The following is a 12668-nucleotide window of genomic DNA, read 5'->3' as shown; positions in this document are numbered from 1 at the left end:
TCAAGTGTCGCGTATGAGATGCAGCAACTCCCATCGAGAATTACATGATTCTCCCCGCTCCATTCTCCCGTCTTTGATCATCCTCCTAGTCCGTTTTGAGGTCCATTTTCAGAAAGACGAAGCGAACGGATCGGGAAGCCCGCGGATCCTAAAGTAGCAATTGGAGTAACATTGGCATCAACCAACAGGGTGTCCATTTATGAAACCCAAACGAAAATGAAGCTGATCGTTTGGGGAATAATGCGTCCTTGGTACGTGCGCATTCTCTGAAACTGAGTGTTGTACAAATAAGAGTTGGGCCGTCACACCTATGCTTGCTGATTCTCATGCATGACAATCGGGTCGCGATATTTTCAAGCTTGCGGCCGAGGTTTCTGGTCTGGGCATATCGGAGCTGCCTTCCCATCGGTTTTATATGAGCCTACTTCATGCAATCTCTCAATAGTACCAGCAAAGAAAAGACGCAAAAAGACGCAACCGGTCTCGCGGAATTGGCCCTTTGTTCTGGAGGGTGGACAGGAGGTGACCTGACGGACGGAAGGCCATTGACAGTGTCTTGAAAAATATCACAAACCATTCCATCCCCTTTACAGTATTGAGTCCCCTGCTACGTGTCCCGAGGCCTTTTCTTTCGAAACCTAGGCCAAGCAAAGGACATATAGAACGATGTTTGCGTTTCCTCAACACCAGCCAATCTGAGCCGGCAGTTTAGGCCTTACGATCCGATAGTTTCGTTAATCTGTTACAGACGCATATGCCTTGGCTGTAGGCATATATCCCTGTTTCCTCGTGTTACCCCTGTACGGTTCATCCAGCCGAAAAACGCGGACCGGAAGACAAGTAGGGATCAGGCCACGTTGGCCCCTATTTGTCGGGGCTGATATTTCATTTGCGCGGAACGGCTCACAAGAGGCTTTCAAGGAACGGTAGCCTATTTTGCACGCAAGAGTATCTGCAAAAGGTTAGCCAAGTCCTGCTGAACCGGGTTTCCCCTAGCAGATAAGGACAGTGAATTCTAGGAGGGCCTCCTTCACATACGGATCAGGATTGAGAAAAAAGCAGATTCCGGCGACATGACGCGTCAATTCACTTGAAAGCATTACTCAATAAGTTGGAGCTACTCCATCAAAGTTTCAATCTTTTCTGTTGACCCTGACAATCATAGACTGCAAAGCGCTTTTCCGTTGCTCCACAGCATGTATCTAACCGTCAGGAGATCACCCCACTGGTAATGCGGTTGGTATATCAAAGTCTCAGCTGCTTTGGCATGGTTTTTTTTTCATCTCTATACATTTGCAATCCTAAATTGGTTGCTTCCAGGTCTTGAAGCAGACGGGGGATTCTGAGGATCTTTTTGCCCCTATTACCACACCCTCGAGTGTCACCTGGCGTTGGTGAGTGTGACCATACAAAGTGCGGAACCATCTTCGAGTGCCCGGCTGATGTACTGGGATGTCGAATATCAATAGTGAATGGCCAGCCAGCCAGTTTTCTAGCCTGGGGCATGGAACCTGGGGCATGGAACCTGGGGCATGGTCCGGGCCAGTTGATGAAAATTGATCGCTTGGGCTATAATTTTGGACAAACAGCCAAATTTTGTTTCATGTGACTGTTGGCGCGGTCCCAACACTTGATGTAGTACTGTTTCTTTTTCCGCTTCTCCGTAGCCTACTCAGCCTTTTGTGTTATCTTCCATTTCATGTACGGATTGTGCGGGGATTCCCAGTCAAAAGACACAAGGCAACTACCATCACCCGTCTGATATTTCACTCATCTCGATGGCGCATAAATGTAGAGGATACCAGGATACTGGACCAACACTAGTCACTATAAAAGCCCAGTAGTTACACTGGCAGGCACCGGAAGCGCGTCGGGCTGCCCGGATATATTCCTTGAGCCGATACGAGAGGGGTGCAGCTGAAGGATGGCACGCCATACAAGACGGTTGTTCCCGTACCTGGCGCAGTTTTTGAACTCACCGGCGGAGAGGATGGGCAGAGTAATCGGCTATCAATACAGGCGATTGGTGTAGCTAGGTGAAGAGCTGGATCGAGGTCAAGGCGGGCGTCATTGGCGGCTTTGACTACTCCGTCGTCAGTCAATCAGTATCGGGAGCCATTCCAGGCCATTCTTGAAAGAAGGCATCTTGCCAAAGAAGAGTCGAGCCGATTTGAAAGCTGTTGGACAAAGTCTCCTACATGCTTGTAAACACCATTAGCCTGGGAAGGGGGCATGAATCCGCTTGGGCTCCCATGGACTAACACTAATATGTTGGGACATAATGCCGCCATCTTTGAATGGACATGCCGTGAGACTTGTTTTTATCGTATCACCAGGAGCTCAAGTTGATGGCCACTCCCTACACTCCCCCCTGGGTACATGTCGCGTGGCCATGCGGAAGGCCCGAAAACCCGGGATTGGGACGAATGCTCGGTGCAAAGCGTCAAAATAATAGGTGCTGAGTCTGTCTTCTATCATTAATCGCAATTCGGGTTTGTTCTCGTTATCTGAGGTCAAGTGCTTTTTTTTTTTGGCAATACAAAAGGTGGTCCAGTGTTTGCCTCCTTCCGCAAGTATTTATTTAATCGAGTTCGTGGGGATTCGCGCCTTCCCGGGCAGGAACTGGGAATCTGGCTCTGCTGCTACGACAATGATTTGGAAGCAGGCCCTGCGAGGCAGAGAGTCAACTTTCTTTTCCAAATAAACCCAGCATGAAATTGTGAGACCAACATACCACGTTTCATAGCCCCAGGCGTGAGGTATGTTCGAACACAGTCGTAGTGTTTCTGACGAGCTCGTCACAGAAGCGGTGACATCTCTCAGACATGCAACTACCCGTGTCGCCGCCACCTCTTCATCAAAGCCTAACTTGTGGCCTATCAAGATAACGGACCGTAGAATGAATCCTGCTTTTGGCCGTCGGGTGGCAGCATCGCCATGCTATTGGATACTGCCCATGGCAAACAGGCAGCCGGACCGAGCAGTCGGTAGGCATGACCTTCTGTAGCTCGGCCGAGAGGAGTTCTAACCGTGGACAGGCAATGATGGATGCCTCCTTGAAATGTAGGAGAAGATCAGTTGCTGTGACATCTGCATTGGGGCCGGGCCTGATGCAAGAGAGGAGTGTCCTACTGATCTACCGGCGTGCCTCTTTGGCGGCCACACGGGGGCGCCTGTTTGAGGTTTGAGGTTCGAGAGGCCTCGTCCGCTCTTCTGAGTATTGGGAGCCAGCCTGGGAATGATGAATATTACTGACCAGCTCTGAAGGATTTCACATTGAGTTGACCGACACGCCAATGCCACGTCAAGATCGGTCACGCCCCTGCAGCTTTTCATGGCTCTCTATCCGCATCGCTTGAATGTGGCAAGCGGAAAGCCAATCCCCTGACTATTGCTTAGCTCCGCAGGTTTCCTGTTCAATTTGGAGAAAAAGGTGTGTTGGATTCGCCAACAAGGGTTATTATTTGGCCATGTCCCGTATCCTTTTCGTATGATTCAGCAACCCTTCGGCCTTCTACTCAAAAAGGGACCAGACCTCGCAACGGGTCTGGTTTGTTTGTCTTTCCGTCTTTGCCGTGCTTTCTCAACTTGTTCATGTCTGCTTGCCATCATTGAAACATCTCTCTGCAGACGTCATCTTATTGAACATCCATTACTCACCTGCCTGCGTGCTGGGAGGTGATAGCCTGTTTTTATTATCCATCCTTTCTCTGGATGTCGTGCTACATCTACCATCTCTTGTCAGTTGAAATTACGAGTACGAACCCATCTTCCCACGCGATACACACCAGCCACAACGGTGCGAAGTCGGCGGCTCAGAAACCGTTCTTCGCCCAAGGCCGGACACACACAGGGGCCATTGTTACGCGGTGCCTGCTTTTGCCCTGTCATTCGCAGCTTGGTACCAGCTGACAAGAGAGTCTTGTTTAGCGAATTGAGATACTGAGTGATCTCTCGTAGTATTCGAATTGGATTTGCGACTGAGTCTCTTTGCCTCCTCATAACATCCACAGTCTGAATTAGATGCAACAGCATTTTCTCTCGAGCAGGTGGGTCAGGTTATTAGAAAATCGAAGCATGTCCTTCCGAGTTGCTGCGAGTATTTTTGTCCTTTGTCTCTCTGTTTTCCTCCTCTTCTTCTTATTTTTTATTTTTCATTTTTGGCTCCTTGGCGAAGAAGATGGCATCACCCGAATGACAATAATAGCCCTTGTTTTTAAGGCCTTGGCACATCTTACAACGCAATACTGACAATTTGTACGATAGCAGGGTTCTTGGTTGTGATACGTTGTAAAATACACCACTTTACAACATTTCAAGCGGACTTCCTGGTGGAAGAAGAACAAAAAACCCCGTGCTGCTTGCCATTCCTGGTTTTCAGTTAAAGTTTTAGTAAGTCGATCGATAGAGTCGATACTCTCACATAGTGCCTCGTCGTCTTGCCGTGTTAATGTGGTGACTAGGGATAGTTTCCGGGGCTCACGGCCAATCTCTTGATGCAAATTTAAACATCTCGCGTCGATTCATTAAACCTGTTTTATTAGGGGCCTGGCTATCATAGTAGTACGAGGCTCCGAATTGTATGTGGATGCTGTGTTGAGGCAGCGAATTGATATTACAGCACGGACAAGTTTGGCTGACGCCTGTTTTCTATTCTCTAGGTCGTTTGGTATATGATAGTATCGGAGATTCTACTCGGTATTCCTCTGAACTTGATCGAAACCGGCCCGGCCACATATAAGCTTTCTAATGCATCCACAAAGCTCCAAGGTAAGGAAAGAGTTATCTCCGATCTCGTCAGGTACTTGCCGGAGACTTTTTTTCGGTCTCTTCGAAAAATGGAGAAATGGAGAGAAATGGAGGCTTGTCACCAGGGGCACGCTATGACTGAGGCCAAAGGCAGCCAGAAATTTCGCACTCCCTGGCGGCATTCCCGAGTGCACCAACTCCAACTGCCCCAACTGCAGAAATTGGTCCGCAATGGAGTGTATCCACTCCTTGAAGGTATGTTCAATATGTTCAATGCTCTCTCCCACCGTTGACCCCTGCAGATGGTAAGTGGTGGTGGTCTGGGCTGGTGGCCGGGCACAGAGTCGTCCTCCCTCTCGGTCAAATCACGGCCCCCGTCTTTGATATTCCGGAGCCAAGTATTCAAGATGCGGAGAGATACATGGACAGAGAACGATTTGAACGTGTTGATGCAAAATTTCCGTCATTCAGAACAAGGCGGCAGGCAATCACGTCGAGCACATCCACAACAACATCCACTTCCATACCCCGGGTGGGTTCGTGTAACGTCGAAGAGCACACCCCGGGCGATGCGTGGCGTCCTTGTTCCGACAACTCTGCATAATCCTTGCAAAGTCCTGCACGCCTGGCTACTGTGCCTGAAGCTGTGGGAGCACGGGAGTATTCACAAGTACTGTACTCGGTGTCTGGACCCAGCTGCATTACCCTGCCTGATGCGCGTCCACCTAACATGCAGAGGCATCCCGAACTGGAGGCCCCCGGCCACCCTCAGCCTGCCATTGATGTCTTGCCTTGAATACTGGGGTCCTTCTGGCTAACAAATCGGAAAGGCAGATAGCTATATCACGGGTCTCTCGGTGACGGCGCCTGGATCACTCCCCCAAAACAAGTCCTGTTGTGGCTGGCCAGTGCTGTCTTCTTGTACAGATCTTGGTGTGGACAACCATGCGAAGCGGAAACGTGAACTGACGTCTTGCTTGCTTACAGAACGATTACAACTCCTCGCCGCCGCCATGTGCGGAACTTGACTACCTCGATATACAACCCCCGACGGGAGAGTTGAGGTGCGTACACATTTTCATTGGTAACTTGTTCTCGTTGCAGCTAGTGCAGCACTGGGAGTGTCACCGTTTCCTTCATTACGGTCTTGTTTTCTTATTTGTTCAAGTCCCCTTTTAGCTCTGGTCTCATAGGCTGGCCTGGCTAGGTCGCATTGCGAGCACCAATCTTCCCCGAAGTCTGTCGATGCCCTGGGAGCTTGCGCTCGCATTGTCAACAGATATTAAGATACTTGGACGAGAAGCTTTTTCTTGCCATTTTTTTTTTAATTCACTAAACTCAATTATAACATATTGATCATAAAACATACACATACACATACACACACAAGCACGAAGAAAAAGAAAGAGAAAAAAAGGAAGAAGAAAAGAAGAGAGAGAGGAGAAGAAGAAGAAGAGAAGAAGAGGGAAAAGAGTCCTCTTTGTGTAAACTTTTGTCGTGGGTCCTCCTGTCCTTTGAGTTGGTCTTTATAAACCTCTTGTCGTTGTTCAACATAGGTCAAGGCGTTTTGAGCCGCCCGAGTACCTATCACCTTGCCTGCCTGTTTCTTCCCCATCGGCTTGTCTCGTGCAACCTAGGCGTTGGCAGTATTACCAAGAAGTTTGGTGGTACTCGAACACATTGTTTTGCATGGGAAAGGCAGGACAGCATCTTTTGTGGTAGTCAACTCCCATGCCGTAATCTCAATTTCGAGCACTTCTCAAACTTACTGCATCGTCGAACCGCCCGCCCCAGGCTAACCAATGGATAGATACAACCAAGACAGCGGCCCGTCGTCGCTCGCGATAGATGCTCACGAAGCGTCACCTCTTCTGGGCCTCTTCCACCCAAATAACAGCTTGGGTACGACCTCAAGCTATACGCACGACTCAAGCAGCTTCTATCCCGCCAGTGGGTCGATCTTTCCAGATGGCAGGCTGCGTCTGAATACAAAGTAGGTAGCCCGGACCATGGCACCAACCAACATCCATCCGTCCATCCATCCATCCATCCATCCAACATGAACAAGGCTCAAGACCCAAAAAGCCAAAAAGTCAAAAGCCAAAACAAACTAAGCCTAAAGACAAGGGGAAAGAAGAAAGAAGAGAGAAAAAAAACTTACTTGATTGTTTCTTGTCAACTTCTCTAACTATTCCTATAGCTCTACTCCGTCGACGGGCATGGCACATGTCCAACTTCACAACCACCGTACTACGACCCTGCCGCATCTGGGCTCTCACATCAATAACTCCCGGGACCAGTTTCCCAACTCAGTCGCACCATACAGACGAGTGTCAGATCAATTTAGCCGGTCCCCTTCCTTCCACGGATCTAGAAGACAACAGTTGACTGGGTCACAGAACCCATTGGCAGGTTACACGCCTCCCGTCACAAGAATGGATTCGTCGCATCAGTTTAATCACAGGCCCGGCCAAAATGACGTCCCTCCTCTCCTACCCATGGAGATGATGGGTACTCTGCAGTATTTGGACCCGAATATGACAAACATCAAACCAGACATCTCGGGCGTCATCGACAAAGGGCCGTTTCTGTCCTCGGATCGGGAATGGACGTGTTATAGGCGGAACTATCTGGCGTGCATTTGCTCCTTCAGTCTCAGTCCTAGTTATCCCGGCTCTGGGATACAATTCACACCTACACCAATGACCGGGACGAGCACGACGCAAACGTTCCAAGTCTACGGGTTTGCCATGTGCATATCGGCCGTAGTGGCAGACAATGAACAGCACGCCATTGAACTTGTCCAGCACACACCAAAGAGAGACAAAGGCCCAATATCCAAACCGTCCAAGACTCTCATTGCGCCAAAGACCAGCGCAACGCCACATAATCCTTCGCTTAGCATATACGGGGATGGCTCAGGCCTTTCCAGCTCCCGGAGTCTGTATGCCGACGGATTCGGCGGTCAGACCAACGTTGGCCAACAGGTACCAACCGAACATACCTTTGAGCGTATCCAGTTCAAGCAGGCAACCCAGAACAATGGCAAGAGACGGGCGGCGCAACAGTACTATCACCTCGTGGTTGAGTTATGGGCAGACGTCGGAACTCAAGCCAGCGACCAGTTTGTCAAGGTTGCATTTCGGAAATCAGCAAAAATGATTGTTCGCGGCCGCTCCCCAGGCCACTATCAAAACGAGCGACGCAGCAGCCAAGGAAATGGCACAGGCGGTGCCGCTGGCAGCGGAGGATACCGATCCATGGGCCCAATGGGAGATTTTGGCAACGGTTCTGGCATGACGGGACCTGGGCTCGGAGGCTACAACTCAGGGTACGACGGTCGTGGCACCAATTACAACAACGTCAGGCACCAAGAAATGTCTCCGGAGAGCATCTTCTCCTCGGGCGACGACAAACCCTCCAACAAGACATATCAGTACTATGCTAGCGGAGCAGGGTCGTCCTCGTCATATGAAAGTCATGGCGACAGGGTGGACTTGTTTGGTCACAGAAATGGCACAGACACGTTGCACTCGAGCCTTCCGAACCACGCCACCAACGAACGCAAAGTCAAGCCCGAGTTTGACTTCAACATGCTGCCCAGCCCTTTCAGCGGGGGGGCACGGACGGACGATCATCATCGAGAACGTTTTGATGGCCGGCCCAGTCCGGGTGGCTTCTACCCATCAATTGTGCCGCCAACCGGACTTGGCGCTCTTTGAAAAAGCCACCCAAGGCGGAAATGCGAATAGTACGGAGTACGTCCTACTGGTGCTACTATAGTAGGCTAGTATCACTATAACGGAAACGGCGCTAGCCAATACGAGTAAAAGCAAGTGCCTTTTTTGGTTTCATCTTGTTGCCACGCCCACAATCTTGGCCTGTCATGCATGTGGTGTTTGAAAGCCACACCAACCAACGACATCTCACACTTTAGAGGTTCAAAGAGGGAGAAAGAGAGAGAGAGAAAGAGAGAAAGGGCATTTATTAGCTAAGACGACAAGGGGTGGGCAAAGACAGACTCTTAGAAGGGGACCACGCCCCTTTTTTTTTCGCTCGGATTTTTCGCGGGGTTTTTTTTTTCCATATACTTTTTTCCTACTCTTGGTCGTTTTTTTTGATTGATTCTTTCTCGGGGCACACTAATAAAACTCGGATGAGCAAAGCTTCAGGCGCGGGCTAATTGGCACAAGTGTTTTTTCGTTTGATTTGGCACAGAGTAGTTCAACTACCTGCAAGACGGAGTGCACCCAAAGACGACGCGGTACACGGTGTATTCTGGGCCTGCCAGGGCCTTGCGAGGGATGGATGGGAACACGACGGCCGGGAAACTACATCACTCGCAGCACAAGTGGGGAAGGACGGGTATTGTTTGCATTGGCTTTCCCGCAAAAAGGTTGAATGGGGTCGTGGATCTGGTGAGAGGGACACGAAAGTGTGCAATTTTGTATGAAATTGATGGCGGTGTGGGGGATTTGACCTGGCTTGTGCTGGACTGCATCCCTGATGCGGATCAGCAAGGGGATGGATGGATGACGGATGGCAGGATGGATCATGGATCATGGATGGCAAGGAGCAAATAACGAAACAACTTCTTTGGATCATGGCAGGGCAAGTGTTGCGAATAGGTTCTCTCATCTTCTTGGTTTTCCTGTTTTAATTTTTCTGTACTTTGAATACCCGCCTTGGTCGCTCCCTTGCCCTGCCTTTTTTGTCGTTTTGATATTTTATTCGACTTGATTACTTCTCTTTCCCAGTTGCGTGTGTCTTTTTTGGGGGGTCTTGGTTGGCTTCTTTTTCCTTCTACATCATCGATCTCAAACAATGTCCCCCTTTTGCATACTTCCCGAGACAATGTCTCCAAAATGGAAAATCTTGGAGTAACCATTAATAGGCACGGGCGGGCATGGCTTCCGGCGTGAACGACATCAAAGACTATTTTATTTTATTTTTTCCTTTCCTTGTTTTTTTTTTTTTTTTGCTCTAGTCTATTTATTTTGCCCATTCATTCTCCTTGGTTGGCGCGTGGCACCAAGGGAACCACACCAGGATGCTGTCATGAAGCAACGACAAAAAAAGAATGTATTAAAAAAAGGCCAGGGCAACTTGGGAGCAGGCAGGGGGAGGGTGTGGCTGCAGACCTGGCGGGGCCGGTGCAGCGCGGCGGCGACGAGGATATGAACGGAATTAGCCATCTTCTTCCTGACGAGGTATTTATGTAGTTGTTTCCCGTAGTTTCCTTGGTTGTTATTGATAAGCAATTTGTAACCGCCTTTGTCTCCTTTGACGGCCGTCTTCATTCGTCCAGAGCTGTTGGAAAGGTTTGAAAAGGGGGGGCCTGGCGGCGGCGGCTGAGGAGCAGGAGCAGGAGCAGGAGAGGGAGAAGGAGGAGGAGGAGGAGGAGAAGAAGGGAGGAGGGCCAGAGTTCCAGGCCTGCTTGGCCCCCATGACGCATCCTGACAGGACCTGGTCTCCTTTGCCAGCCTCCATTCTTTTCGGTCACAGTCACCTGGTAGCCCATTCATGGAGGCGGAAATAGACGCTTTGGCCATTCCAGGCTGGGCCAACGGCACAAGAACAGGAGGAGATGAAGACGCCAGCAAGAAAAACCAACACCTTGACATCCATAGTGGGCTCAGACCACCGTGACTAACTGACCAGAATGTCCAATCATGCGCGCAAGCAGCCGAGTGCGAATAGTGAGTGCAAGATAGAAGGTGTGTATAGCCGTCAGTGGCGCGCGTACGGAGTAGATGACAAGGCTAAAATCACAACCACCACCACCACCACCAAGAAAAGAGAGAGCCTTCTCGTGGCAGCAGCCAACAGCACGGCCCTGTCAAAGGGCGGCGGCCTATTGCGGAGCCGAGACCTTGGCCCAACAGGTGCTGGATCCTCGTATGAGAGAGGGTGTTGGTTTGATGTGATAAACCTTATTTCAGTTCGCCGAGTGTGCGGTTGCACGTTGGTTGTGCCACAACCACGGGCGGGTGACAGCAATCTAGCATGCTAGTATGTATGTACATTACATACGGAGTACGGAGTAGGCACTGCTGCATTGTAGTTCATGGTCGCACAGCCATGGAAATACCTGGGTAGCATGGAGGGAGCACGACTCCGTATGCCCCAGACGGGATGGGCCCCCTTCTCGGATCAAGATGCAGGCATGCAAAATGGCCAGTGTCAACATGATTCCAACAGCCTGGAGTGTGGGAAGAAGGATGCGCCAGTGGGCAGGGAAGCAAGGTCTCCGGTGCAAACCAAGATTCGAGCAGCGATGCAGCTCGCTCCAAATACAGCATGCGTTTCCCCTAATGTAACTGACAGGCGCCAATGCCAGTTCATCCCATGCCAGTGTATGGGAGCACGGCGTAGGGGAGTACGGAGTACGGAGCGCGGAGTAGGGAGTCGTACAGAGCTGTAAGACAAGATGTGCTTTTGAAAGAGACTCATTACCAATTTTCTGTAATTGGAAGTCGGAATGTCTCGAGGGACTTGTTGACCGAAAGGCTAGGATGAGCCACACCTGGACTGCTCCGTAATGGCTTGTTCGTCTGACAGAGTCTCCTGCATACATACATTGTACGGAGTACGGAGTATGTACCGTACAAATACTAGTGCTCCGTACATTACCAGATGAAGTGGCTGACACACGATAGCGCCGACACATTTCCCGGTCAACGACCGAGAAGCGGCAGGCAGTGGATCAGGCAGCGGCAACGCCATCGTCCCTCTGTGGCGGACATGCCATGTATCCGGAATATGACTATCCGAGTTAAGACCAAGGGCCGTCCGCCGCTAACGCGGAGAAGCCGTCCATGAAGAAGCCACCCACATGCTCCGTCCGTGGATGGCTGTAGATCTCGAACAAGGTTTGAGGCTGGCGGCTTGCTAGTACCACTCCGCACCGAGCCATGAATGGCGCGAAGGCTCTTCTGCCTCGGAGATGTCAGGTCCACGAGACGCGGACAGAGGCGAGGCGAGACGAGGCTTCCTGGCTAAGAAAAAAAGCGGGAAGGGTGGGTGGCCATCCCTTGACATGTCGTTTTTGGGCCTTTGCAGGGGTTCCCTTTCAAACCGGACAATCGCAGCTGCCACGGTCCAGCCATTGAGAACCAAGAACGCTTCCGACGAGGCTTTTTGGGGTTTTCTGCTGGTTTCCATTTGGTTCATGTACGGAGTATCTTGGTGCGTGTGTGTGTGTGTGTGTGGCCCGTCAAAGTGTCAAAGCACGCAGAGGATTGTGCGCAACATCAACCCAGATACTAGATTCCTGTGTGACTGGGATATTCGTCCGTCCTCTTGCCCACTCTCTCGGCCGTCAGACTCGTGCAAGGGTCGCTCAATGGCCCCCGTTACGGAAGTGCCTCTCTCTCACGCAAGCGCGATCTCGTCCCACGTACGGAGTACGCATCTCGTTGTCTAGAATAGATGATCACCTCGCACGGGCGATCGTCATCTTTTCCCTTTCAAGGGGAACTGTTCTGTTGCGGTTGCTGCTGCTGCTGCTGCTGTTGTTGTTCCTACCCGCCCGTCCTGCCGTCTCGTCCAGAAAGCACAAGTTGAAGGTCTCAGCCCTACCGGATCTGCTCGATACCTACAGTGCCTCATCTCAAGTCTCACAGCATGACACCCGTGGACGCCGCTACCGAGCCGATGAAGAAAAAGTAACGCAAGGTGTGTCAGAGGCTTCACCTTCTGCGCTTCCTCAGTCGTCCCCTGGGCGCCCCGTTGGTTCAAACCTCGGACTACTACTCTGGCTTTGATTGGCACTTGATGACCAGAGCAGGCGCTTCTTTCCAGGCCCCGGCATCATGTTGCCAAAAAGTTGGAGGCCCGCCAAATTCGCAATCACCACGTAGCATACCCATAACCGCATGCTTTTTGATGCCTGTCGACGCTTGTTGACTGACTCTCTC

General features: G+C 50.8%; 1 protein-coding gene across 1 annotated transcript; it reads left to right on the top strand.

Moving 5' to 3' along the window:
• Positions 1 to 6551: 6551 nt before the first annotated feature.
• Positions 6552 to 8471, top strand: MAA_06439 (NDT80 DNA-binding domain protein; the record flags this gene model as incomplete). Its single annotated transcript, XM_007824437.1, has 2 exons — positions 6552 to 6742; positions 6950 to 8471. The coding sequence occupies 2 exons, from the start codon at positions 6552 to 6554 to the stop codon at positions 8469 to 8471; spliced, it is 1713 nt and encodes a 570-aa protein (XP_007822628.1).
• Positions 8472 to 12668: the final 4197 nt, after the last annotated feature.

This window comes from Metarhizium robertsii (genome assembly GCF_000187425.2).
Source record: "Metarhizium robertsii ARSEF 23 chromosome Unknown MAA_Scf_6, whole genome shotgun sequence".
NCBI lineage: Eukaryota > Fungi > Ascomycota > Sordariomycetes > Hypocreales > Clavicipitaceae > Metarhizium > Metarhizium robertsii.
The sequence above is the reverse complement of the archived record's forward strand: the minus strand, read 5'-3'. Positions and strand labels throughout refer to the sequence as shown.